This window comes from Pimephales promelas, chromosome 18 (assembly GCF_988280905.1).
Source record: "Pimephales promelas chromosome 18, fPimPro1.hap1.1, whole genome shotgun sequence".
NCBI lineage: Eukaryota > Metazoa > Chordata > Actinopteri > Cypriniformes > Leuciscidae > Pimephales > Pimephales promelas.
In genome coordinates this window covers 30,895,387-30,922,118 of record NC_142786.1, presented here as the reverse complement: position 1 = coordinate 30,922,118, position 26,732 = coordinate 30,895,387, and the positions used below count along the sequence as shown (strand labels likewise).

At 38.8% G+C, this 26,732-nt stretch overlaps 1 protein-coding gene across 1 annotated transcript in view; it reads right to left on the bottom strand.

Annotated features, from left to right (window-relative positions):
* Positions 1-404: 404 nt before the first annotated feature.
* The window catches only part of rims3 (regulating synaptic membrane exocytosis 3), a 50,640-nt gene continuing 24,312 nt past the window's right edge, over positions 405-26,732 (bottom strand). The window contains exons 3-7 of the mRNA XM_039681259.2: positions 6,961-7,102; positions 5,860-5,972; positions 5,183-5,284; positions 4,944-5,083; positions 405-3,409 (exon numbers count right to left, since the gene is read on the bottom strand). Of these exons, the coding sequence (XP_039537193.1) occupies positions 3,197-3,409; positions 4,944-5,083; positions 5,183-5,284; positions 5,860-5,972; positions 6,961-7,102 (710 nt within the window). The 3' untranslated portion in view covers positions 405-3,196. The remainder of the gene's footprint in view (positions 3,410-4,943; positions 5,084-5,182; positions 5,285-5,859; positions 5,973-6,960; positions 7,103-26,732) is intronic.

Here is a 26,732-nt window from a genome sequence, read left to right as displayed (position 1 = left end):
ATTGCGCATATGGAAATCTCTCTACTGTGCGACAGAGAGTCGCGTGGGTATGACGCAATCGTTAGCCTACTTTCACTAAAACTGCTTCTAAGGGGCCATAACATAAGCTACAAGGTAATGGAGCATTTTATACATTGTCGTGTTTCTTTAGAAATAAATAAAGGACAAATGGGGTCTTCAAACGCCTCAGATGTAAAGTTATTCGCAGTCAAAGTGACGCCAAAATGAATGGGAGTCAATGGGAATGCTAACGCAAGTGAAGTTCTGATACAAGATGGCAGCTCCCGTGAGGCTTCAACTACCGGTCGATGGATTACCTTTTGCACTATAGACAAATCCGATGAGCATTCTGTGTAGGCTGCTATCTTGTGGCGACGCCATTACTGAGCTGTTACACCGGCATAGACATATGCACCGGTATGTAAACAAACCTCGGTGATAACGCGAACGCACCCTCGATGACAGCTACAGCCAGGCAGAATGACTTGTTGGGTTGATGATGTTAGACAGTGGCCTCCAGTCACAGATGAAGGTACAAACGATCTTACAGATTATTTATGAAAATAGCTTGGCAAGCTAGCTAGGCTAACGTTTGCTAACGAAGAAACTATTAAAAGATCTGTCCATTTGGCAACAATAAATAAATAAATTAAATCAAATAAAAAAAATTCATGTTTTTCATTTGTGTCCATTATTTATCTCATTTTCACATTGCAACGGGCAAGGGTAAGGTAACGTTACAGCTAGAAAGTATACATAATATCGACCAATTAGTGTTTTTAAACCATGGAAAGAGGTCAATATAACAGCAGGAGAACAATTATGTCACATAACGTTACATTTAGCTCAGGAAAGCCATTTAATGACCATAGCATGTTAATTGAATAGAAAAAATAGCAAGAGAGGAGATTTTGCTGATCACTATATCATATATTTATTATATTTTTTTAACTTATGTCATTAAATAATTGTTATTATACGCGAATGTCCGCGTCTTGTACTCGCCCAGGAAATCTGTGTAAACCGTACGGCACCAGACAGGGGCAGTCGACCCGGGGTATTCACAATGTTTTCTCTTCAAAACTGAAATTTTACTGCCACCATTGAAACAATTTATAACAGAAACTGTTTACCCACTCATTATACAAGGGGTAACGTTAGTTACAGTCGTAAATCGTAAATCGAAAAACAATAGGAGGCAATGGCGCAACGCTACCCAGCAACAGCTCAGTAATGGCGCCCGCTTACTTCCGGTAGTTTCGCCGGATTCGTCTATACAAGTGGTTTGGTTAAGGTGCATTATCGCCACCAACTGGGCTGGAGTGTCTATTATTCAAGCTCTCAATGGAAGAATGTTTGTGAGGCGTTCGGAAAAATAGGTCTAAAGTTTTACAACGAATAATAAAACACCTGTCGGAAAGCATCTTTTGCAGCGATTTTTTGTGTGAGCATATCCCAGACCACTCGGTGAGTTCCACGTCTTTGTAAACTCAACTTTTATGGGTTTTATGAAGGATTGTTCCTGTGCACCTATGCTACCATTGTAGAGGTGTGGGGTGCAACCACAGCATCTGAAAAAATTCTCGGGACAGCAGCGTTTGGCTAAAAAAAACAATCTTAACCATTCTATTTCATCAGAAACGATCTTAAAACAGTTAGCGAACTTGTCCTTTAATCCTTTAATGATTTGGCTAATGATCCATATGGGAACTTAATAATTGTTCTGGTTCTTATTGATAATGTAGAAGATGTGACTGAAAAACTTAAATCTAACGTACTGGTACAGAGGTCCTATGATCTGAAAAATTCAGAAGAACTATGAAAACAAATCTAGCGGTGCAGAGGAGGTTGACAGGAGTGTGATGAACACTTTGTATTTTACCTACAGTGCTGTTTTCCTTTTAAATGTCTCCGCAACACCAACGACTGACTGAAGAAGCCACCTAGAGCCACCCAGCTAAAGAGGACTGCTGATTGGTCAGGAATAGCCACAATGGCAAAGTTCATAGAGAGAAAAAAAAGTTTGTTCTGGGCTTCCCGTTGAGTGAGCGACTCCATCACCAGTCCTCATATTGTCGTGTACTTGGTTTTTGTTCAGCGTGACCTCCTGAGTGTAACAGGAAACGGAAAAGACCTTTAACAGTTCAGATCCATAATTATGCTGGTAGAACGAAACCCAAAACTACTTGAGGCGGTGAAGTATAACACGGTGAAGTCCAACTTTCCAAAAATCTTGAAACGTTTTCTTGCTTGCCAGCAGACAATGTTCGGCATATCCCACAATGCAGCAGCTGTGTATGAGGGTTGCTGGTTTAACAGGACAGTTGGTTCTCCTTCAAAGGGTTCGATTGCCTCTGCAGCTCGGTGCAGATTGCGTTGTTCAGACAAAAAAAGTGAGATTGAAACATTAGCAAAATAAATAACCTACCATCTATAAGTCTACATAATTTTAAAGGCAAGCTTAAATAGCACTTTACATATTTTGCGAGTTAACGTGCAGAATGCAGTCGATTAATACATGAACACAAATATCGATCTATATATTTATTTATTGAGCTCTCCGCAAAAAAAGAGGGAAAAAAAAAATAAAAATACGCTACTTTATGCGACATGAACAATAACCTGACCTGTGGAGTAAAGCCCTGCCCTTTAAAAGTTTAATTGTGTATGTAGTCTAGTGAGTTTTTCTAACACTTTTTTGCATCTCATCTAAGTCATTGACTCTGCTACATATCCATACTCTATAATATAACACTACAGATAATAAGAATTGCTTTGGTTTTTAAAAAATAAAACTTCGGGTTTGGCATAGAGAAATGATTGACCCTTGAGGGTCTGCAACGGCTAGAACCCATTCTGCTCGCCGTGTGACATGACGTCGACACAAATGCTACATTGTCAGGAACATTTCTCAGCAGATTTATTAAATGCCCCAATTAATTGACTGGTGAACAATGGATCTGCATGTAACTAGCCATGACTGATTCCGGACGCCGCTACAATCTCGCTGGTTACATCCATATCCATCCGTGTACGTGTTTGTATCCAACTCCTAAAATTTGTGTCTAAAATCAGCCCCGGGCGAGTTGGCTGTATCGATCAGAGTGTGTGTTCATGCTTTTGGGGTCGGTGGCGGGGTGTATTGAACGAAGATACGCACGTAGAGATGCATGTTAAGACGGGGACGTGGATGTGTCTAGGTGCACGAGGGGCTGGTGGCGCTCTCGAGCGAGGACTGGGAGAGTCGGCGTGTCAGAGGGCCGATGCTGGGGTCCGCCAGAGAGGAGGTGGGGAAGAGCTTGTACCAGCCGCCCACCATTGATGAGAGATCGAGATCATCCAGGAGGATCTGAGCCATTCCCATGAAACACTTGCTGTCCATGCGGCCGTAATCTCCCCACACGATCACCTGGTGAGGATAAATGGACACATTTAGGATGGAGCGGCCCCAAATATGGCATTTGCACTTGGTGTGAAAGTTTCTCATGTAATGATATTTATACATTTTTAAGTGTCTTATACTCCGGACACTTAAAAATGTGTCTTAAAGCTACACTGTGTAACTCTTTTAGTTTATTCTTAGCTAAAAACACTTAGTTCTTTCAAAAATACAGTATATGCGCTCATTAATGTATATTTAGTTCGTTCAAGTAATAAAGTATTCTCGTGAGTGTATAATATGCCATTGAAAACACATACGGGTAAGCGGTCGCCATGTTGCCCCTCCATCTTTTCGTTAATTCAAGCTTCGCCTTTCGCGTTTACGTCTGAGTTAACACTCATGGACGAGGTCGAACTGGAAGCCATGTTAATCTTGGACTAGATTGGCCACCGTAGGAGTTAAAACGAAATCGGAATTGAGAGGAACAGAAACTAATATTCAATGGATGGTCATATACCTTTTCACCACTAGATGGGGGTAAAAATCACACAGTGTAGTTTTAATGTTAATCCGTTAATCCGTAACCGAGACGTTTTATAGTTTAAAGTAAGATTTTTTTTGAAAAAAATTAATACTTTTATTCAGCAAGGATGCATTCAATTAATCAAAAGTGACATTTATAACATTACAAAAGATTTGTTTCAAGTAAATGCTGTTTCTTTGAACTTTCTATTATGATTGACTTACTATCCTGGTTTCCATACTGTTTTCAAAATTGATAATAATAAGAAATGTTTCTTGAGCACCAAATCAACACAGAATGATTTCTGAAGACTGGAGAAATGGCTGCTGAAAATTCAGCTTTTTCCATCACAGGAAAAAAATTATATTTTAAAATGTGTTCAAAATAGACAACTATTGTTTAAAATATAATAATATTTACTATATTTTGATCAAATAAATGCAGCCTTGGTGAGCAAAAACTTTCAAAAGCATAAAACAACCCTACTGACCCCAAATGTTTGAAAGGAGTATGTCTGTAAAATAAATGCCCCAAATCTAAGCATTTTATTGCAAATATTAAAAGAGTTTAATGATTTTTCTAACCAAACAAAAAAATAAATGATATTAAATAGTAAGGTTTTTAACACCAAATCAATTACACTGCATTCTGTGGAAATAGTAATTAGACTTAATTATACTTAAATATAATTATGAATTATGACATTGTTATGATTATGAATATTAATTGATAGGCTATATTACATGTTATTTGGTTAGCCACTGATGATAATTCAATATTCTAAGCATTTAAATAATAATAATAATTATACTGCATAGACTGTACTGAATATGAACAGTGTAAAAAAAACGCCAAATAAGCCCCAAGAACTTTAAACAGCATCTCCTGTCTTTCCATCAACAAATTCAAGACGGCAAGATTTTTTTAAAACTTTTCATTTTTTTTGAGACCTTTTTTTTGGGATATTTAGATGTTGTATGCTGGTTTCTGAAGAATGTGTTTGTGAAGGACAGCTGGAGCGATTTGGATTTGTAATACCTGTAGCACTTTCCCCTGCGGGCTCTCGTCAAACATCAGGGATTGCTGGAAGGTTGGATCCAGGGTTTTCTTCACCACTTTGGTTTTCTTCTTAGCGAGACACATTCCATTCTCCAGAACATAAACCTTTATATATGTTGCTGATAGAGAAAGAATCATCCAATTATGAAACAGTGTCCATACCAAACAAATCATGTGGATAAAATGATTCAACACACTCATTTTTAATCATGGGTTACCTGAAATGGTCTTTGAGCCTGGTTTAGGGGTCAGACCTCGGGCCTGCGTGATCTCAACCTCTAACTGACCCCCTCTATCCATCACACCAATGTAAACATCACCTACACAGAGAAAACCATACGGCTTAGTTATCAAAACCTTGATTTCTGTGCAGAAATCTTGCAATGGGATAATTCAACAGCAGGTGGAGACAAAGAATAACATGAACCTTCCTGAGAGTTTCTGCCTCGCTGTTTGATTTGAAACGGAAATTAGATACATAGGCTATTATTAAAACTAACAAGCCAGTAACTCCAGTCCATTCAACATGGGCTCCTGCAAAGATTGACATTTATCACATCTGCGTCAATTTGCAGACAAAATCATTGAGTCCACAGAATGCTAAAGGATACTATTTCTACTTTATATATTATGCTCAGTTTGAAAATTTACTGTACATACAAGATACCCTGGTGACCTTTACGTGAAGGACACACTGCAATATACTCGACTTGACCTTCTATATCCAGTGTGACGAATAAGCTAACGTTAACTCTTGAAACATTAATTGATTGGACTGCCAAGAGCCAAGGCGGTTTAATATGATATTAGCATAAAAATGCAAATTAACTTTTTTTATTATCAAAATTGTAATTGCTGTATTAAATGTATACTACCCAGTATGCAGCTGTCTTACCCATTGGTGGTGTGGCTAATGTCTGACGTCCCACTATCTGTGCGGGACCAAGGCCATCCAGGAAGTCACTGAATTGGCTCTCAGGGCCCAGGCGAGTGGTGGGGAAGATGAACCTAAAATAAACCCGATGAGATGTGTGATCTATCAAACTCATCAATACAGAACAATGCAATACGTAGTACTGACAAGAAACAAACTACTTCATCATTTAAAGCTACACTGTGTAACTCTTTTAGTTTATTCTTAGCTAAAAACACTTAGTTCTTTCAAAAATACAGTATATGTGCTCATTAATGTATATTTACTTCGTTCAAGTAATAAAGTATTCTCGTGAGTGTATAATATGCCATTGAAAATACGTACAGGTAAGCGGTCGCCATGTTGCGCCTCCATCTTGAAAGTACATTAGCCAAAGAGGGACATACCTGTTCAATTCGCGTTTACGTTTGAGTTAACACTCATGGACGAGGTCGAACTGGAAGCCATGTTAATCTTGGACTACATTGGCCACCGTAGGAGTTAAAACGAAATCGGAATTGAGAGGAACAGAAACTAATATTCACTGGATGGTCATATACCTTTTCACCACTAGATGGGGGTAAAAATCACACAGTGTAGCTTTAATGTGAAAATACCTCACATTACACAAAGATGTATGAAACTTGTCAAGATTTGATAATATTTAGATCTGCAACTAACAATTGTTTTAATAACCGATTGATATGTTGTTTTTAATTATTAATTAATTAATCAGATGAATAAAATAATATCAAAGGACTTAAAAAGTTTAATTAATCAATTGTTGCAGCTTTAATCATATTACACCACATTTGACAATAAAGCACATTATATCATCAACATTTAATTATGTGACTTTAATTATAAAATCTATATTAATCAAATTGAACAATACTGTTGTACTCCCTCTGCTTATTTTATGTAAAATATTTGTTTCTTTTCATATCGTTTTTGTGAGATCCACTCAAATATAAATGCATTTGGACGCACTGATTTGTGATCTCCAGGTTAAATGTTTGTGATGGATGGACTGATTAATAAATAAAGCAAAAAACGAATACATTAAGACACCATGTCACTCACGTTCCATCAGAGCTGTTGCTGTTGGTGCTGCCGTCTGTTGAATCCTTACTGCCCTGCCGTGTGACACGGTTCCTCATCTCCACAGCGATACCCGTCTCCGTGCTCCGCCGGATGGTACTGCGAAGCTTCTTTGTTCCACCATCTACACAAAAAAAAACACATTTAGGTCACTTTCCATGAATTGTTACTTGAAATAAACTGTAATCAGATAATTACCACATGTCACAAGCTCATTGGCCTCTGCTGATCCTGCAGTCGATGACATTGCCTGCTCAACGTTTAAATGGCTAGTCCTCCAGCACGTTATCCGAGTTCCTCTGAACCCATGTATGTGTGTTTATTAACAGTAGCAAGACCATACTTGCTCTGCAGCAGATCTAGTCGGCCAAGACCAAATACATTAACACTGCCATATTCCATAACATCTCAAAGTGGCACTGATGTAAACTCCTAAAATGTAATGCCATGTAAAAATACAGCATGAACTGCTAAAGTGTTTATGAAAAAGAAATCCGAGCTTATGTAGTGCAGACATATTTCATACCAGGAGTCATTTACTTGCGTGCTAATGTAAACTCATCTGTGCCCTCACTTCCAGCTGTTTACAACTGCTGCATTTAGCTGACATACTTTTCTGACAAGCAATCAATCCAGGCACAGCAGAAGAGCTTGACAACTCAAATGCTTTTGCTTTTGTTCTCAAACACCAAATATGGAAATCAGAACAAAAGAAAGTGTTTTCAATTTGCAAATAAAGCCAGACCGATATATTAGGCATTTTCCAAACTATCGGTATCGGCAGTTATAATGGCCGATAAATGAATATTTCAAAAATAAAATAAAAACGGACGAAACACGCTTCAACCATGTCATGAGTGTTGGAGTTGTATAGTTTGTCCACCAGAGGGCGCTCTACACCGTTCCTGTTAGCAACACTCGTTGAGTTGGTCACAAGACAAACATTGCTTGAATAACAAGTAAAAGAGCATCCCCATCAGTTCATTTAACTCAAATAAGCATGACAAAATTCGTGACTATCATGTCCAGTTTAAAAAAAATAAATAAAATATCGGCCGATATATCGGAATATCGAATTTTAAAACCCAAAAATATTTGTATCGGCATCGGTCTTTAAAATCCTTTATCGGTCGGGCTCTACTCGCAAACACAGTAGGTGATGATAAGCAATGCCAAATTAAAGCAAACTTCCAAACTTAAAACTCTCATGTTTCATGAGCCTAGAGGCTACCGTCTGGAAGTCACCAAGGAGTTATAAAGTGCTACATCCATTAGCAAGTACACAGTGGTAAACCCCATGCTGTTGAGCTCCAAAAATGACAAAATCTGATGGATATTGCACAGAAAACTGGGAAGCACTTGTGATCATGCCCACTCAGAAAAGTGTGTTTATTGTACAGGGTTTATATTATGAGAGCTGTTTTTTGTCTCATGCTGATAAGAGTGCGTGTCACCTCATATATTTTATAACATAAAAAAAGCCTTTGATGATTAATTTTCTCACAGAACATGTTGATCTATCAATGTTCACTAAAAAAAAAGATTCCTGCAATCATACACTATGGGAGCAGTGAAAAGCACAGTTCCCTTAGTGGGTGCTTATAGCCATGTTGTAATCATAAATCAAAAGTCTGGCTAGATGAGACTCTGGGGTGTTTTTCTGTCGACTGTGCCTTTAATTCTATCAGGTGTCCATGAGTTTGTAGAATGATGGCAGGCGACGCACAAACCTGGAAGATGCACAGCCAAGCTGCTGACATCACCATATAAAGTGAGAGAGGGGAAGGAAGAGAGAGGCTGCTGCTCAGCTGATGTTAGGAAAGAGATAAAGATTCAAAGATGTCGTTCTACTCTGTGCCGAAAGATGGCATCTCAAACGTGTAAAACAACAGAGAGTGATGACTTCATAATTACCTCCTGGATCAGATAGGAGCCGATAGGATCATGAGCCAAGAGCTAACACACTGATATATGAGTACTGTTAGAGTTTAAAGGGATAGCTCACCCAAAATTAAAATTCTGTCGTAGTAACACTTTATAATAACTTTCATCATTAAGTCATTAACAAACATTATATAATGCTTAACGGACCATTGGTTACAGTAATATTTATTAAAACAGATAGAAGTATGAGATAATGTGCTATTTCATAGCGATTAACAGATCATTATTTAATGTAAATTGATATGTCATTAATCTTTCAATTTATATGATAATGCATTTCTAAAAAAAGAACCTACAATTTTAATCATCTGTTAAATATATATATATATATTTTTAAGATTAGATCATTAGATTTTAGGTGTATGATCATATTAATTGAAAGTTTAATGATATTTGTAAACATCATATCATTTAATGAAAGTTATAATGTTACCAAACATGGATATAAATAACAAATATTTCTAAAGCACCAAACCAGCATATTAGAATGATTTCTGAATTAAGTAATGGATAGAAAATATGTATGGTTGTTATTCAAGATTGATCAAATAAATGCAGACTTTGTGAGCATAAAGGACTTCTTTAAAAAATACTAACCAAAAATATATGATAGGTGTATTTTAGATAAAATTAGAGCAGCTTCTTATTTTGACAAGATAGGTATAATTGCACAGTCAGCTGCGGTCATTATTGCCAAATAATATTTTATTGCTGCTTTAAAGGACATGTTTTCGGTATTTTACACTTAAAGCCCCTGTTTTAAGATTGTTTCTGATGAAATAGAATGGTTATGATTGAAATTTGGACACATGCTGCACATAACTTTTAAAGGGCCACCCCAAAATGAAAATTATGTCATTAATGACTCAGCAGCGTCTTACGTCATCAGCATCACTGAAAGCAGCTTGACAACAGACAATACAATACAATGCTGAATAAAGTCGTAGTTTTTGTTATTTTTGAACCAAAATGTCTTTTCGATGCTTCAAAATATTCTAACCAACCCACTGATGTAACATGGACTAGTTTGACGATGTCTTTATTTCCTTTCTAGACAGGGACAGAGCACTCTCGGACTAAATCTAAAATATCTTAAACTGTGTGCCGAAGGGCTTGGGACGACCCGTAAGACCTCCGAGGGTGAGCCATTAATGACATCATTTTCATTTTTGGGTGAACTAACCCAACTTTTAACAGATAACAAAATAATGGAAATATCGATTATCGATCTTTTGTTTAGAGTCATTATATATAAATATTTGACTGCAGAATGTCACAATTTAGATCAAAGCCTTAAGAGTTCAAAACAGTCTGAGAAAAAGAAACATGCTCGGTTAATAAAACAAAAAACAAAAAAGCAACCGCGCTGGAATTGACGCAATGACTACGTTCTAACCTATTATGAATCACAATGTCGTTCCTGCAGAAGAATATGTGCAGACAGGCTGCAGAAATACAAGTATTGCATTCCCAGCAGACACTTGCTTCCTGTCATGGTGTTCATAGTCTTTAAAATAAAATAACTGCAAGAGCGAGTGCGAGACGTGGAGAGAACGAGAACATCTTTCTAAAAATACTGACAGAACATGAACAGTGTGGGCCACAGGAACACCGAGCAAGAAGATCACAGTCAGATGCACACAATTCACTGAGGTTTTCATTTAAATATGAGTAACATCTGATGTGGAAAGACAGTTGATGCTTAAATTCCACATACATAATGGCAAGCAAATGTTTGGGAAATATTATATGTGACATATCAGAACAGATACTTTGTGGAAGAGAATAACTAGGCCTACATGTTGTTGTGTTACATAAACGTTATTTTACAAGAAGAAAAGTGTAAGGGAACTGTATATTCAATTTGTTCTGTGTTGCCAATGCGACTGAGGCATATTGAGTCCTCGAGCAGGACTGTATATGTCTAAATTATTTGTGCAGGTTCCCCAAATACTCCCTCATCTGCCATTGGTGGACCAAACAGTTAGTCCCACCCTAAACTCATGCCATTGAATGGTTGCTGTGTCATGCTGCTCAGATTGTGTTTGTTTTATTTCTCCAAAGTAATTTTAGAAAATGTAAAAATTACAGGGCCTTTTAAATTGACAGATACACTCACCTAAAGGATTATTAGGAACACCTGTTCAATTTCTCATTAATGCAAATATCTAATCAACCAATCACATGGCAGTTGCTTCAATGCATTTAGGGGTGTGGTCCTGGTCAAGACGATCTCCTGAACTCCAAACTGAATGTCAGAATGGGAAAGAAAGGTGATTTAAGCAATTTTGAGCGTGGTGTGGTTGTTGGTGTCTGAGTATTTCACAATCTGCTCAGTTACTGGGATTTTTTTGCACGACCATTTCTAGGGTTTACAAAGAATGGTGTTAAAAGGGAAAAACATCCAGTGTGCGGCAGTCCTGCGGGCGAAAATGCCTTGTTGATCCTAGAGGTCAGAGGAGAATGGGCCGACTGATTCAAGCTGATAGAAGAGCAACTTTGACTGAAATAACCACTCGTTACAACCGAGGTATGCAGCAAAGCATTTGTGAAGCCACAACATGCACAACCTTGAGGCGGATGGGCTACAACAGCAGAAGACCCCACCGGGTACCACTCATCTCCACTACAAATAGGAAAAAGAGGCGACAATTTGCAAGAGCTCATCAAAATTGGACAGTTGAAGACTGGAAAAATGTTGCCAGGTCTGATGAGTCTCGATTTCAGGTGGTAGAGTCAGTATTTGGCGTAAACAGAATGAGGTCATGGATCCATCATGCCTTTTACCACTGTGCAGGCTGGTGGTGGTGGTGTAATGGTGTGGGGGATGTTTTCTTGGCACACTTTAGGCCCCAATTGGGCATCGTTTAACTGCCACGGCCTACCTGAGCATTGTTTCTGACCATGTCCATCCCTTTATGGCCACCATGTACCCATCCTCTGATGGCTACTTTTAGCAGGATAATGCACCATGTCTTGTCATGCATCTTTATATCTCTGATATTACTTTAACTTTTAAATTACATTTTTTAAAAATCTTTTACTCCGTGGAGGAAGCCTTCTTTCGTTCACAATCAAACAAACAGACCTCTGACTGAACCAACTAATTGAACCAAGAAACATTATTCTAAACCTTTATGCATATTATTCCTGGTCAATTTTCCTTTGCACTGAAAGCAACATGTTGAGGGGTAAAAGCTTTCTCCAAGATGCTTATAAAACACATTTATATCCTTCCATCTACGGCTTAATCTCCTCTCTGTTTCTTCCCTTCCCAGTCCTTGTCATTCGACAGCAATTTCCTTGTATCCAAACGCCTACTCTGCCTGTTTCACCCAGAAGTATCTCGCTACTGATCCACAGTAAATACCAGAACAGCGGGAGAGTCTGTCCTGACACTTTGATGAAATATTAAACAGTGCAGTTGAGAGAGAGAGAGAGAGAGAGAGAGAGAGAGAGAGAGAGAGAGAGTGAGGCAGGGATGGGGTGGATAGAATCTGTGCTAAGGGCAAGAGGTGCTAAAAAGATTCATCAAAGTCCACGTGACTCTTTCTAGAGAACAACAGAAAACCCTCCCAAAGAGCAATCCACCTGTTTCTCAGAGCCAAATCAAAGCGCATGTGCATAGATGCACACAAAAACCTCATTTTCACCTTCACACAAAACCTGTTCCCTTTCAAGGGAACTCAAGCTGCGTCGAGACGCTGTGGGAACGGCCCTGCGTGATTGCGTCGTGAAGCATGTGTGTAATCATTAGGGCCGTCAATCTTCCTCTATAATACTATTCGAATTCTATTCCTTATTTTATGTAATATTCGAATAATATTCGAATATTAAATGCTCAAATTTATCCTATTATTAATATTTACGACATTACACATTCTTATGGATCGTCAATGGTTGTTGTTACACGTTCGGCCCACTAGAGGGACATCTAACATTACTACAATAAACATTTAGGGGCTGTTTACACCTGGCCACTTCATGCGTTTTCTCAGATCGGATAGCTATCGGATTTATCAAAACGATTCCATTTACACCTGGTCACATAAATGTGTTTTTGTAAATCCGGTCTTCAATTCCCGCGCTATATACAGATGTAATGAAATGCACGTCACCGAAAGCAACAGATTTGAGCTGCATTTTATTGATTATCGGCTAATTTCAAAATCAGCAAAGACAGCAATAAGGGAGAACGGCAACAGCCCTGGGGTAATATCATTTCATTCCTTACTATCTTACTTTCATGTTGATTTGCGATAGATTGCGGCGCGTTGGCTTGATGAGTAGGGGCTCAGATCTGAGGTGATGTGATCGTCATATCGTGTCGGAAGTTTTGGGAGTCTCCCGCATATTGATAGCATCTCCCTGATGGCCGCAAATTAGTTAAAATCTCCCGGAATCCGCGCATAACATACATAGTGCGCGGCGCGTGCATGGCAGATAGGGAGTGAACGAGACCTTGCTAATGTGCCACGCGAAAAACTAGTCCCGCGCTCTCCTAGAAAGTGATAAGGGGCCGTTTACACCTGGTCACATCGGAAGTATATATTTATTTTTAAATATATTCGAATAGTAAGTTTAGCATTCGAATAGTATTGATTTTTTTAATATTCGAATTATATTCGAATTTCGGAATTCGTTCCAACAGCCGTAGTAATCATTCAAATATAGAGACGAGACGTCATAGGCGGGTGACATCATCCACCAGGAAACAATAAAGCACACCTGAAAACAGATTGCGCTAGCTTCTAGTGTTGTCTCTGACTATTTATTGTTGTTTTTTTGTATATATATTAGACAGGAGTATGGAATGGAGAGCAAACAGCCTTGGACTGTGTGTGTCCCTGCCCTCGCTTCATTACGAATGGGGACACACGCGATTCATGTGTTGTCTCGTCCCTCCATCCGACTCATTATACACGTGCTTCACGACGCAATCACGCAGGGGCGTTCCCACAGCGCTTCGACGGGTTACAGTCATAACCTGAGACCTTTCCACCTGCAGCTAAGCTAAACAGCTCACCAACATTGTCATGCACGCCACCGATTGCGCGTCTAAAAAAGGGAAGTGCCTTGTGTGCTGGAGACACATCCTTCTGTCTGGTATCTGTGGCAACAGCCTGCTCTCTCCAGACAGATATCATGGGGCACAGACATTTTAGATTAACTCAAGCTAAAAATACTGCCTTATCGCCCAACAGGACACAACTAATCAATGGCTGATATTTCAGGAAGATCATGTGGGTGGTCTGTGAAGGAGAATCTAATTAGGGGGCTTCCACAAAATAAACAGTTTATTCACAGACTAGGAAATATTTCACAGAAGCTTTTTCATAAGCGAGAGTTATAGGTAGACTGATGATTTGCTCATTCAAGATATATTGGGTATGTTCAGAACTGCATATTACCACTCTTTTTTTGTAGTATGCAATATATGGGTGGGCCATATGTTAAATACTGTGCAGCTCCAGTACAGTGTCAACAGGTAGAGATTTTGATATGCTGTTGTTCGCAATGATAGATAAAGTCTTGGACAGGCCTGCTTTGTGCCAAAAAAGTGTTATGTGCCAACAATGTAGCATAGGCCTACTATGTTCTGTGTACTATGTTATGGTCATTTGTCCATTTATTGGCGCTGTTGCATTTTCCATCGGGACTTAGGCCACGTTTACGCAAAGCCGAGTATTTCGCAAAACTAATATTTTCCCCGTCTCCGTTTTCAAAAAGTTCACACACCCGCATAAATACGCCGTCGAGCGGCATCAAAACTATGCCAAACCTATTGGTGGCACTGTAGGGGTTAAGGATAAAGCCATGCAAGCCAATCAGAATCCTCAGAATCGACAAGAGAGAACCTAAAAGGCCATTTCTCCCAGTTCACACGACAACATACAAACAGGGTTTTCAGAAATCTCCACTTTGGCCGGAGTTTTTAGAAATAATCGTTTTCTGTGATAAAAACAGGGCTTTCGTGTAAACGAGAGGCCAATCCGCAGGGAAATATCTGCGTTTTCCCTTCGTGTAAACGGGGCCTTAATGCATATGTTTCTCGACTGGCTTTGTGCCTCATCGGCTTTCTTGACGCCTGCCTGAGAGACTCATTAGACCTCTCATCACAGCAGGTGGCACCCGTAACACATTATATATACCGTTCCTCACATCTCCATGACGATGCATCGCTGATGAGAGAGAGTGACTGATAAGAAGTGGATGACAGCGAGGGACAGGGAACAAGAGAGTAAATAGAGAAAAAGAGAGATGGGGTGCAGAGGATGAATGGTAGGGTGGGGGTTCTATTTTTAAATCTGTAGTCAGGAATATCTCTGCCGAGAGAAAGGGAACTGTGGAGCAGCAGACAACATGCTCAGGCAATAATCCACCGCTGCTCAAAGCTTCACACAAATATCTTCAATCACCCTTAAATCCGATCATGTGAAACGCAAGCCATCTCTGCACTTTGCTGTGCAGTTAAAGTTTTATGAATCTCTGATCAAACATCAAGCCTAGAGTTACTTCAGTTTTTATGCGTACACTAGGGAATGCGTAAAGTGCATGTGATGGAAATTTCATCATCAGGATTACTTTTTGCAGCCTGGTTTTTCGAACCGTGCATACTTTGTATCACTGCGGCACGTGCTGATTCCGAGTTAGACGTGTTCCTGGAACAACATTTTGGTCAAAAATGTTATCATAACTATGTCCCTACCCCTAAACATAGTCCTGTAATTAATAATTCTAGGTGAATAACACTGATGTAGAATGTCAGTCCTAAACTTGACATAAACTGTAAACTTCTCCCTAAATCTGATTGGTGGAATGGAATGTTGTTCTAGGATCAAAAAAGATGTTTATCCAGGAACATGTTGCACTTGGTGAAATCAGGTTTTGCATGTCTGCACCTTGAAATGTTTTGCAGTTCTTAGTTTGTCCACAAGGTGCCCAACTATTGTTTAACAGTCGGAAAAATCGACGTCCACTTTGACAGGCCCTTGTGTGAGGGTGCTAGAGATTCCAGCTTAAACAAGTACAAGGACATTTGAATTTATCATACCATAGGTTGTCCCATTTGCCATTTTATGATTTAAAAAAGGGGTTCGCAAGCTGTAAATCTCGATATGCATCCTTGATATGCACTCTTTCCAAAGCGACACATAGTGTTGACTTCACTACGGGTGTTTAGGGTGCCAGTTGGGAGAGCTTTGAAAGTCTATGCATTCAGCTGTATGTTTATGTTATGTATGTACAGTAATTGTAAAATACTGAACTTGTCCTTTAACCCTTGTGCTGCATTAGATTTTTAACACCATTGAGTACATTAAGGACCAAAAATGGCCACATATTAAACATTGCCTAAAATATTATATATTATTATTATTTTCCACTTTTACCAAGTTAAATCTTTTAACCAGCATCAGTCCTCATCATAACTACCAAAAATGTATTCAATTTCAGGATTTTAACCCTTTAATTACCAGTTTTGTTTGCGAAACCATCGATTTGTATAAGAGGAAAAAACACAAAAATTCAATTATTTTCAATAAACTAAATGCAAAGAGAAAACTTTAGATTTGGATTATCACAGTCCCACTTTGCAAAAAATCCCACTTAGCGCGTTAGAGACCAAAAATGGCCACCTATTAAACATTGCCTATTGCCTAAAATAAGGTGCATTTCCACCCATAGGGAATAAATATGTAGTGACGTCATCTGGTGGAATACACTATATAATGCAAATATAATGCTTTTGCTTTAAAATGAAAGGATGTTTGTTCAAAAATCATGTTTCATGTATTACTGACAGCCTCAGATTTAAACAACGTTTTAATGGGTTTCAATGGGCCATTTTTGGTCTTTATGGTGCTGAGTGTTACTATTTGATCTACACAGTGTGTGTTATACATATTTTGCAAAATGGGATCACATTTTTTACATGTATCCAACAAGTCACAATTTTGCCAAATTTCATACCATTTGCATTAAAACAGCCAAAATGGTCAAAGAAATTAAACTGCAAAAGACCAAAAATGTCCCTAATGCAGCATAAGGGTTAACTTCACAAAGCATCGTAAAAACATGCCGTTCATGGTCAGAGTAAACAGCAAGATGCAACGTTAAGAACACAATCACGTGTTTGCCACAGAGGCCATATTATTGGACAAGCTTTAGTTATGCATTAATGCACTTGCTTTGTCCAAAAACATATACGTGAAAGGCGATAAGAGTGTCCTGGTAGAGGTATAAAGAGAAAGGTTGTGGTATCCTCGGTGTGGAAAGTGAAGGTCAGGCTGTGCAGATGGTCAGAGGCTCAGGGCCAGGTGGTCATCATCTTGTTACGGACAGGCTACATCTCACCACTTCACCTGTTCATGGCCTATCCGATGCATATTGTACAATAAAAAATTCTCCTGGGAGTCAAGTGTTATCAGTTATTCAATTTTTGCCAAAAAAGTTTGACTTGCAAGAACATTTTGATTGATTGGATGGCTGAGGTAATAAGGACTTGAATCTAAAGTGGTATTAGGGCAAAACATGTAGAGCTAATTTTAACAAACCTATTTCTTTCAGCTTCAACAAGTAAGGTTCTTTGAGGGAGAAAACAGTAATGTACCATTTGTCATTAGAACTCACAGCAAGTTTACTCATTGATTTACACTCTAACCTGTTCTGTTTGTCTTCAGACACAAACATAGCGTATATATACAAAGGACAGAGAGTACTAGCCAATTGCCCTCATTGGACATGACACAAACTTTTGCCAGTGTACATTAGAGCTGATTTTTAACTGCCCACTCGAACTGTTTAGTCTGTCCCTACTGAGAAGACCAGCTTAAACCAACCTAAGAAAGTTTGATGGTCTTAGTGGATTTAAAATGTTCTAACTCACCTAAGCCTACTTAAGTGCCCAAAACCCATCTAAAACAAGCCAACAGACCAGCCTAAGATAAGATAAGATAAGATAATACAAGTTTAGGTTGTGTAGGTTGGCCTAACCCCATTTAGCTTTATTTTTCTCACTAGTGTAACGATCCAACCATACAAATCTGCATCGTCCTCTGCGCTCGTCTGACTCTTCAGCTCTACAGCAGTCCACATTCAAATTAAAGCCAATGGGTAGTCGCTCTGTTACGGCTACCGCCCCATGGTTGCGGAATAAACTTCTTTTTGCGATTAAAAATTCCCCTACTTTGGACTGCTTTAAGAGATCTTGAAGTGTATTATTGTTTGATTTTTCTGTTTTTAATTATTGTTTCATTATTTTATTTTTGTTTACCAAACTGTGTAGCACTTTGGGTTAGAGAAAAGCGCATTACAAATAAAATCATCATCATCATCAAATCTCCACCAGGAAGCTCTTCTAGTCTCCATCATATTAACCCCAGCAGCCCAGTATGTACTAGCTCCACCCGCCGCCTTCCTCTTCAAGCCAACACCTTCAGTCCATACACACCCACGACTAAGTACACAGGAAGCCTGGGAGCTCTGCAGTGACCCCATCCCTTCTTTTCTAATCCTCTAGCCTCTAATGCTCTCTTTTCCTCTCTCTCATACACACACTCTTTCTCTCTCTCTCTCTCCCCCACCCCGTTTCCATGGTAATGCTGTCTGCAATGCACCAAGATACCATTGTGTCGGCCTCTCGCTCAGCTTGTTTGCTTCCGTTTCTACAATGTTCACCCATTAATCTGTCTTTTCATTGTCTAACTCTACCTGACTTGCTGGCGGGATAACGGGATAACGTTCATCGTTTATAAAAGTTGAAGACGAATTCTTCATTCTTCTATCACTCGATTATACTCTGAATCACAATATCTATCTATTTGTCCATCCATCCATCCATCGCTCCATTTCTTTCTCGTTTCACCATCGAACTTGTCAACTTGTTTGGTGTCTCTCCAGCTCTACTTGTATCTGCCACATAAGCACTTCTTGAATCTTGATTCACCAGATTTGCCATTTCATAAGGAAAACGCTCAGAGGCATACATGCTTTCGCAAAAACGTAATCATGTCATTTTGAAACACAGAAACTCTCCTTAACTAGGAATTTATTTCTTGATTTTCGATGACATGAGTCTCAAAATTCAGAGTTGAATGTTTGCTAAGCTAACATGCTACTCCAATAAGAATCAAAATACTGACGACTAAGTCCACAGAAACCAATCAGAAGACGCCTATTGAATCAGAAGACTTCAAGATGAATGATGGTGTGAGTATATGCATTATGTGCAAACAATTGGATTATGTAGATATGTACCCGCCTTTGGTTGATTGTTATGGTATTTCTAGACCACTGAATTGACACCATCTCCGCTGAAGCACGCACACAGCAGGGTACCGACTCTATGTTATTACAATCATGAAGTTGTGTGGATAAAACATCAGTATTATGTAATTGGGATCAGAGAGAGGTGCCATATCAAGCAGTATGAGACACTGGTTTCTTTTCGATGGCATTTAGAGAGTGTTAATTAAAGCAATCTATCCCTGATGCTCCACTGAGTAATAAAAGCCCTGGAGGACTGAACAACGAGATATGGGAGTGTGTATATTCAAGCCATTGAGTGGACGTTCACATGAGAGCATAATGTACATGTGATATAAATAAGAAAATGTGGTTGTGTTGAAGTATGATTGCCTGTCTTTGTGTTCATTTTGTGCATGCACATGCCTCTGAGAGATCTATACGTCATAGCATGCTGGAGTTATTTCAGGCTTCTGCGCTGTTGGCTGGTTATATAAGACTCTGGGAGGTCTGATTCTTTCCACTTAAAATAAAGAATCTGAAAATGGGGAAGAGAGGGACAGAATGCAGACAGAGACTGAGATCGAATGAATGAGCTGGAAATAGAGACGTATGTGCTGAAATCAAGTGCATGCGCATTGATAATGTAACCTTAAAGGTAGGGTATAGACATTTTTTTCATACAATCGTTTGGTTGAAACTCTTTTCATATCCAGATGACAGTCAATAATAGATGTGGTCTAAATATTAAAAAAAATGTACATTTGTGGCTAAACGCCACCTCCCTTCAAAATGAGACAACGATATTGAGCGAATGCTCTCGGCATGCATTCATCATCACTTCGAACCCGCAAAATCCAAGTCTCAGTCCATTCAGAAATTCTGGTTCGCAGGAAGAAACCTCTAAACGCCACTTCCCTTTGCCAGCAAAAGCCTCTAAGTTCACAGAACCAATCAGAAGATACAAATATGATGCGAATCATATGCTTTCAAGATGAATGAGCCGGCTTTCAATTATTGATTCAATTAAGTTTTTATCCTGTTTCAGGAGATTTGTAACTAAACAAGATGTTTAGAAGTTTAGATGAAGTTTATACGTCAAACTTACATTTTATGAAAACGGATTGTTTACATTTGACTAATATCATTTTAAAATGTACTTAATGCACTTCTTAATAAACAACTTTTTATAGCTATTTATTTATTTTCGATTCATCCTAATTTTATCTTTATTTTTTAATACAAATTTAATATTGTATACTAACGCATTCTCATCCCAAGGCGTCATATACTGACGCTTTTGCCAATGCGTATACATCCAACGCCCTTTAGCGTCAATATAACACGCTTCGGTTGTGGTAGGTTTAGGTCTGGTGTAGGGTTAGGGTTAGACCACTAGGAGGCGCCTTCTGGCCCATATATATCTGCGTCTCATATTGACGCTAAAGGTGCCATGTGTGTTGGATGTGTAAGCATTGGCAAAAGCGTCAGTATATGACGCCTTGGGATGAGAACGGGCCAGGTTATTATATTTTAAGCATAGTCTAAGTCTAGTATTTGAGAGTAGCGTATACGGTGTGGCTATTGTACAAAGTCTTTTATTTGCCTTCTGTTTGTTGTTATCCAGTAAAGAGTGCTGTCATTTTGTGTCATTGTGGTTATAATATGTGAATTGTTTGTTTATTTATTTTTTATTACATTTTTGAGCCTTTTCCTTTATTCAGTAGGGACAGTGAAGAGGGAGAGAGATAGGTGTGGGATAGGGCAAACGTTTCATTAATCAATACGTTTCAACGTAATCATTTAGCAATTTAGCTTACAAATGAGAAAAACATAAGCCAATAACCCAACAATATGGAAACAATATGCAAGTGCTGTGACCAGTCCCAGTTAGTTTGAACAGTCAAGGAAAAGCAACACTTGGACCTGAATAGATTACGGACATGATGGCAGTAGTGATGGCACCTGTAAAATTAAACTGCACTTTTCCATTGATAGCGAACTTAGACATCGAAAATGGTGGATCAAGTGCATGGGGCAGCATGTTTTTTTCTGGTTATGATTTGTTTCCTATTTTCCGTTAATACAGTTAACTACGCAAAGTGATATGAAATTGTAATGTGGTCAAAACTTGCTGGAACAATACAAATGTAACAATATAAAGAGCAAATCTAGCTATATAGCTGAAGACATGCTGCATGTAATTACAAGTCAACATAAGCAATATCATTAAATAAGGCAAGTTTGACATTTGCAGAAGCGCATCTCTAGCCTTGGTATAGATTCCTGTTTTTAGTGTCTCTCTGACTCAGTAGCTGCAACAGCAACATTGCACTATCCATAGCAACAGTATCCATTAAGTTGTTGATGAAGATCTCTTTACTACACTCACCCAGACTAAATTCAAAGAAAGGTGGAGAGATAAAAACATCTGTTGTTTCTAAGAGACCATTAATTAGAGGCAGTTGGTCTGAGAGGAAACCAGCTGTTATAGTGTGTGTGAGTGTATTTGTACTTATGTGTGTGTTTATATGTTCCATGGGTAGCCGGCATATTGATTTATACCCACAGAGCTTTTCATCATCAAAGATAAAGATGCAGCGAAGGTTTAGCTTAGAAGGATTGGGTCTTGTGGCCATAAAGAACTCAAAATTCATTGTTTGCATTCTCAAGGGAATAATGCACCTATTTTTTTTTTTATTGAAAGAAAGAAAGAAAATATTTTTTTTTATTACATAGATAGACTGTACATATTTAGCCTTGTGCATTCAGTGTGCAAGGAGGAAGGTGCTCAAGTCATGACTAAATATAAAATGTTATTTCCCAGCATGTTATCAGCGCGTATTTGTGTTAAATGGAAAATAGCAACTTTTTAATTTTCATAGCGGGGCACATGCTTCACAAAGAAATGTACCAAAATATGCAGTTTGTTGTTTCCAGTGCTGTGTGTTTGAAATCGACCTGCATGTTAAACAGTAAGCATTAGGAAACAGTTTCCTTGAACCTTGGGAAATCATCTGAACAAATAACACTGGTTAAACAACAACTAGTAAACATAGAGGATGACTTCTCTCTCCTTTCATACATGCTCACATAATACAATCCAAATCTCTTTTTGAATCCACCCTGAGTATTCACACTTTGTCTTGTTTTTAACCTGTGAACGTATGTTCTGTACCAAATGCTGTGTTTTGATACCCCTCCAGCCTGGCACTGACCAGTCCACCCACTCACCACCTCCTGTCCATCTGGGAAACGTAGCACAGCTATTTTGTGGCAGTGATACTTGGCATTTTGAGTTAGTGCTGCATTGTCTCTTATTTTATGCGTGTCATTTTGGCTCAAACATTGGGGGCCAGATTTTCTAATAGCTTGCGCTACTGTCAGATAGACTTAAACTCAGTATGTTCTCGGTAAAAGAGAACAGTCTTTGCATTAACACTGAAAAATTAGCACTGAAAAGGCGTGCACAGGGTTATTTTTGCGGCTGGCTTTATTGCATACGTATTTTTAGGAATTTCCCTTTCAGATGCAAAATTCATGGGAGGAGAGTATTTAACCCTCTGGGGTTGACTATCGCTCCGGCGCGACGAGCTACATTTTTTCCTTATCAGTGCAAAAGAGTCTCAAATTACTCTGTTGATTTTGATCTTACACATAAGTGTTGTACATCATTAGATCCTGTTAAGTGTCTATTTTTTTGTGGATACTCACAATAAAAACAAAGTAGACAAAATAATATGTCAAATAAAGACAAAAAAACAGGATGCAAATTTTGCCTTCTCTCTGTCAGTGAAGTTCATTCTGAAATATGTCCGAAAATGAACTGTAACTAAGTAAACACTTGTCACACAGGCATGAAAGATTTTTCGTTATGAAGCTGAAATTCTCTTCTTTTAAATGAAGTATAAAAAACAAATATTCTCAGTTTATGTAATCTGTATGAAAAGAGAGAGATGTCTTTTTCAGCTCATATAGTTCCTTACGTGGTTTCGTCCCAAGTATTATCGGGTACAAACAGGTAAACTTCAGGCAATTGGTTAGGTATATCGCTTGCACACCGCACCTTTCCCTCACTGAGGTGGTAATGTAACCCCTTTTTGTCCATGTGAGGCCCCCATTGTCCGTGAACCTTTAAGATTTTGGAAGAATGAGAGATTTCACCAGCTGTTAACTGTTCAATTCTCACAGCTATTGGCCAACAATACTAATAATCTTAAAATACACCAATATTGGCCAACGTATTGATCTGATCACCAAAGGTGACTAGACCTAAATTTAATAAAACAGACCAATAGATGGAATATTATCTCCAAATAAGAGATCTTTGTTGCATAATGTTAATAACTTTCCATTTTCAAGCAAGGTCCCCATGAGGAACAACAGCTGATCTGGCATTTGGACAGTGTAAATCTTGTTGCACTGATATAAAATGCACCATTGGTCAGTAGCTAAATGTCAGCCGGTGTTTGGGTAACCTTTCGGGCGTGTGTGATGGAGTGCATGTTGTGGGCGGGAAAGGGTGGAGATAGGGACTTCACAAGATATGACTGAGAAATAGAGGATAATTACTTTGGGGTTAATTAAAGAAGGGGGAGGGTGAATCATCCATCTGTGCATGTTGTAGGAACTGTAAGCACAGCGCTAGTCATTACTACTGCAGGCGGTTCAACATTCAGTCATGTCTCTGGGCTACACCATCTTTACATAAGCCCAAGCAACATCCCCTGCCAACATATCTAATCACATCGATGTTTGCCGTAGAAACTAAATAACTCTACATATCATTTTACCCATAAATGATTCTTGTTCTGAACATGATAGACTCCATGGATGAAAAAAGGTGTAGGATTTCAGGCCATAATCATGTGAGATTTAGTTAGAAATGAGAAAGAGAGAGAGTATGAGGTGAAATGGATCTTCTTGGCAGCGTGACCTCTTGTCACATATGTCAACTGGCCGTGGACATATTTGCCAGAATTAAGCATGTGAGCACGTGTGTTTTGTGCTGAAGGGTGTCTCACTATGGGAGTGAGCTGCTGTTCCCATTGCTTTTGAACATGTTCCAGGAGGATGCTTCATTTTTGCGAGTGTACATGTTGCATCTCTGCAGTGAGGAGTGTGTGCATGTGCCAGGCACATATAAGCAACAAACACACCACAGAGCTGCTGCTCTCATCAGTTTTCTGAAGCTCAAATAGCAGTGTTGTAGTCGAGACCACCTCACGCGAGTCCGAGTCGAGACCGAGTCCATATAGAGTCGATTCCAAGTCGAGTCCGAGACCAGAGACGGTCGAATCCGAGTCGAGACCGAGACCAGTGAGGGTTGATTACCTAATTTACTTTTATTTACTTAGAGAAATCCTTTTTTTATTTTACTGAATTTACTTAAAATATGATCAGTTTAGGGTACAAAGGCCACATAGTAGGTGGTGTTAAAAGTAATTTTATTACAATTTGTCATGCGCAGTTGTGCACTAGAAATTCACCAATCACTGGGCGTGTCAATCAATTTAAAGAAACATTTTATTAACATACATTAATAATCATGAAAAATATTTTTAATTGAACTCGAGTGGACTCGGGAATAATTCCAAGTCCTAAAAAAAATTTTTTCGAGTACGAGTCAATTCCGAGTCCATGATAAGACCAAGACCATTAAAATATGGTCTCGAGACCGAGACGAGTCCGAGTCTCGAGTACTACAACACTGTCAAATAGAGCTGTGAATTGTAAGGAATTTAGCGAGTCTGGCTCCAATTTTAGTTCATCAGCAATTCTTTCATCATTTGAGGAAGAAAAATAAAATAAAAATCACATTTACTTCTCTCAACAGCCTTTTGTCAAATGACTTCGGATTTTATTAGAGTGCTAACAAATCAGAAATAAACTTGCTTTGATCGTGCAAAACTACTGAAACAGGGGTGTTGTGGTTTAACGTATAAGTATAACGATTTACAGTATAAATTAGAGTCCACACCAGTTGATTATAATGATAATTATATTATGTCCACACTAATAGACAATAACTTTAACGATAACTATTAGCGTCCACACCAATGATAACTATGATAACTACATTAACGTCCATACCAACGTATGCTTACTATAACTATATTAGTGACCCAGACTGATCTCATGAAGTAGCGTGTGTATGACACGCCAATTCGTATTTCCATTTTTGCCGTGCTATCAAGACGCATAATCGCTTTTCAGCGTGTTTATGAACGCCGTTGACTTAACGTTATTACTTTATATATAAATATATGACTTACCTCAACCCCCAAGTCCCTAAACCTAACCGTCACTGGGGTTAATGACATTTATGAGTGTTCCCTTACCATCCTAGGAAAAAAGAAGGTCATCCCCAGATGTAGATCTACATTTTGCTTCGTTTCGCACGGACATTTGACGCCGTGTACAGACACGTGGAATCACTCGGACGTTAATGGCGTAGACATACACGCATACACGCGGATAGCTCAAAGTGCGTAGAGAGATGCGTAAAGGCCCCACAGTTCTTTCTCAGAGTGAAAAGTGACTGCTGAAATAACATGAAATATAGAAAAGTTAAAAACAAATATGTTCAAGAAATTATTTTCAGAAACTCAAAGACTGTGATGCAAGCTGACTCTACTGGACATTTCTCCAAATGTGGTTGCACAAATATTGTGTTTTAATAAAATGTCACAAATGATTCAGCACCGTCTGAGTCACCAGCCCCTTGTGTGTAAAAGAGTACAGGATGTTATTTTTGAAACGAGGTCAAACGAAGTAAATTCCAGGCGTATTTACATGTAGTGTCAGCCGAAGAGATAAATCATTTTCTCCAACTCAGAGTAATCTGTGACTTGAAAAGTAAAAGAACCCATTCATTCACATGACTGAGTAACACTCACACCGGCACCTGCCGTGTTTACACGCCCCCTACCACCCTTGAAGTGAAGGAAAGGGGGTAGTTTAGCCACAACAGCAGCATAATGTGATTGAAAAGCCTGTTATTTTCCCCCATTAGAGTCCTCTCTCTTGCCTCACATATGGTCAAGCTGTACCTCTGAGATGACCAAGCAAAACAGGTAAGCGCAGCTATTATTGAACACACAAAGAGAGTCACAAAAATAGAAAACTGGGATTCAATAAAGAAATAGACAGTCAACAGGCAACACTGGTGGCATCCTGGGAATGTTTCGGTGTATATCGTTTATCAGATTTAAAAAAAAAGAGAAGGTTTATACAACCCTCTAAATCTTTTTCTCTCAGCATTGCACTATTTTCCAGCCATAGTTTCAGTTTCTCATCATTAAAGAAAGAAATGATGCTTATCATGTTATATTAGTCAGCGCCCTCAGTTGTCAAAAGCAGATCTGCTATGGAGCCATTCCTGCCCGCCAGACAGACTGCTGGTTTGCAGTGATTCATTCTATTTGGCGGATCTCTTGCTCGTTGTCACTTGTGTCGCTATATTTAGCACCTGCAAGCGCTTTTGTGTATGGTTGTGGCATTGTTTTTGAGTCAATTCCCAGATCTCTGCTCCACTGTGTTAGAGAGCAGACTCAACCAGCCAC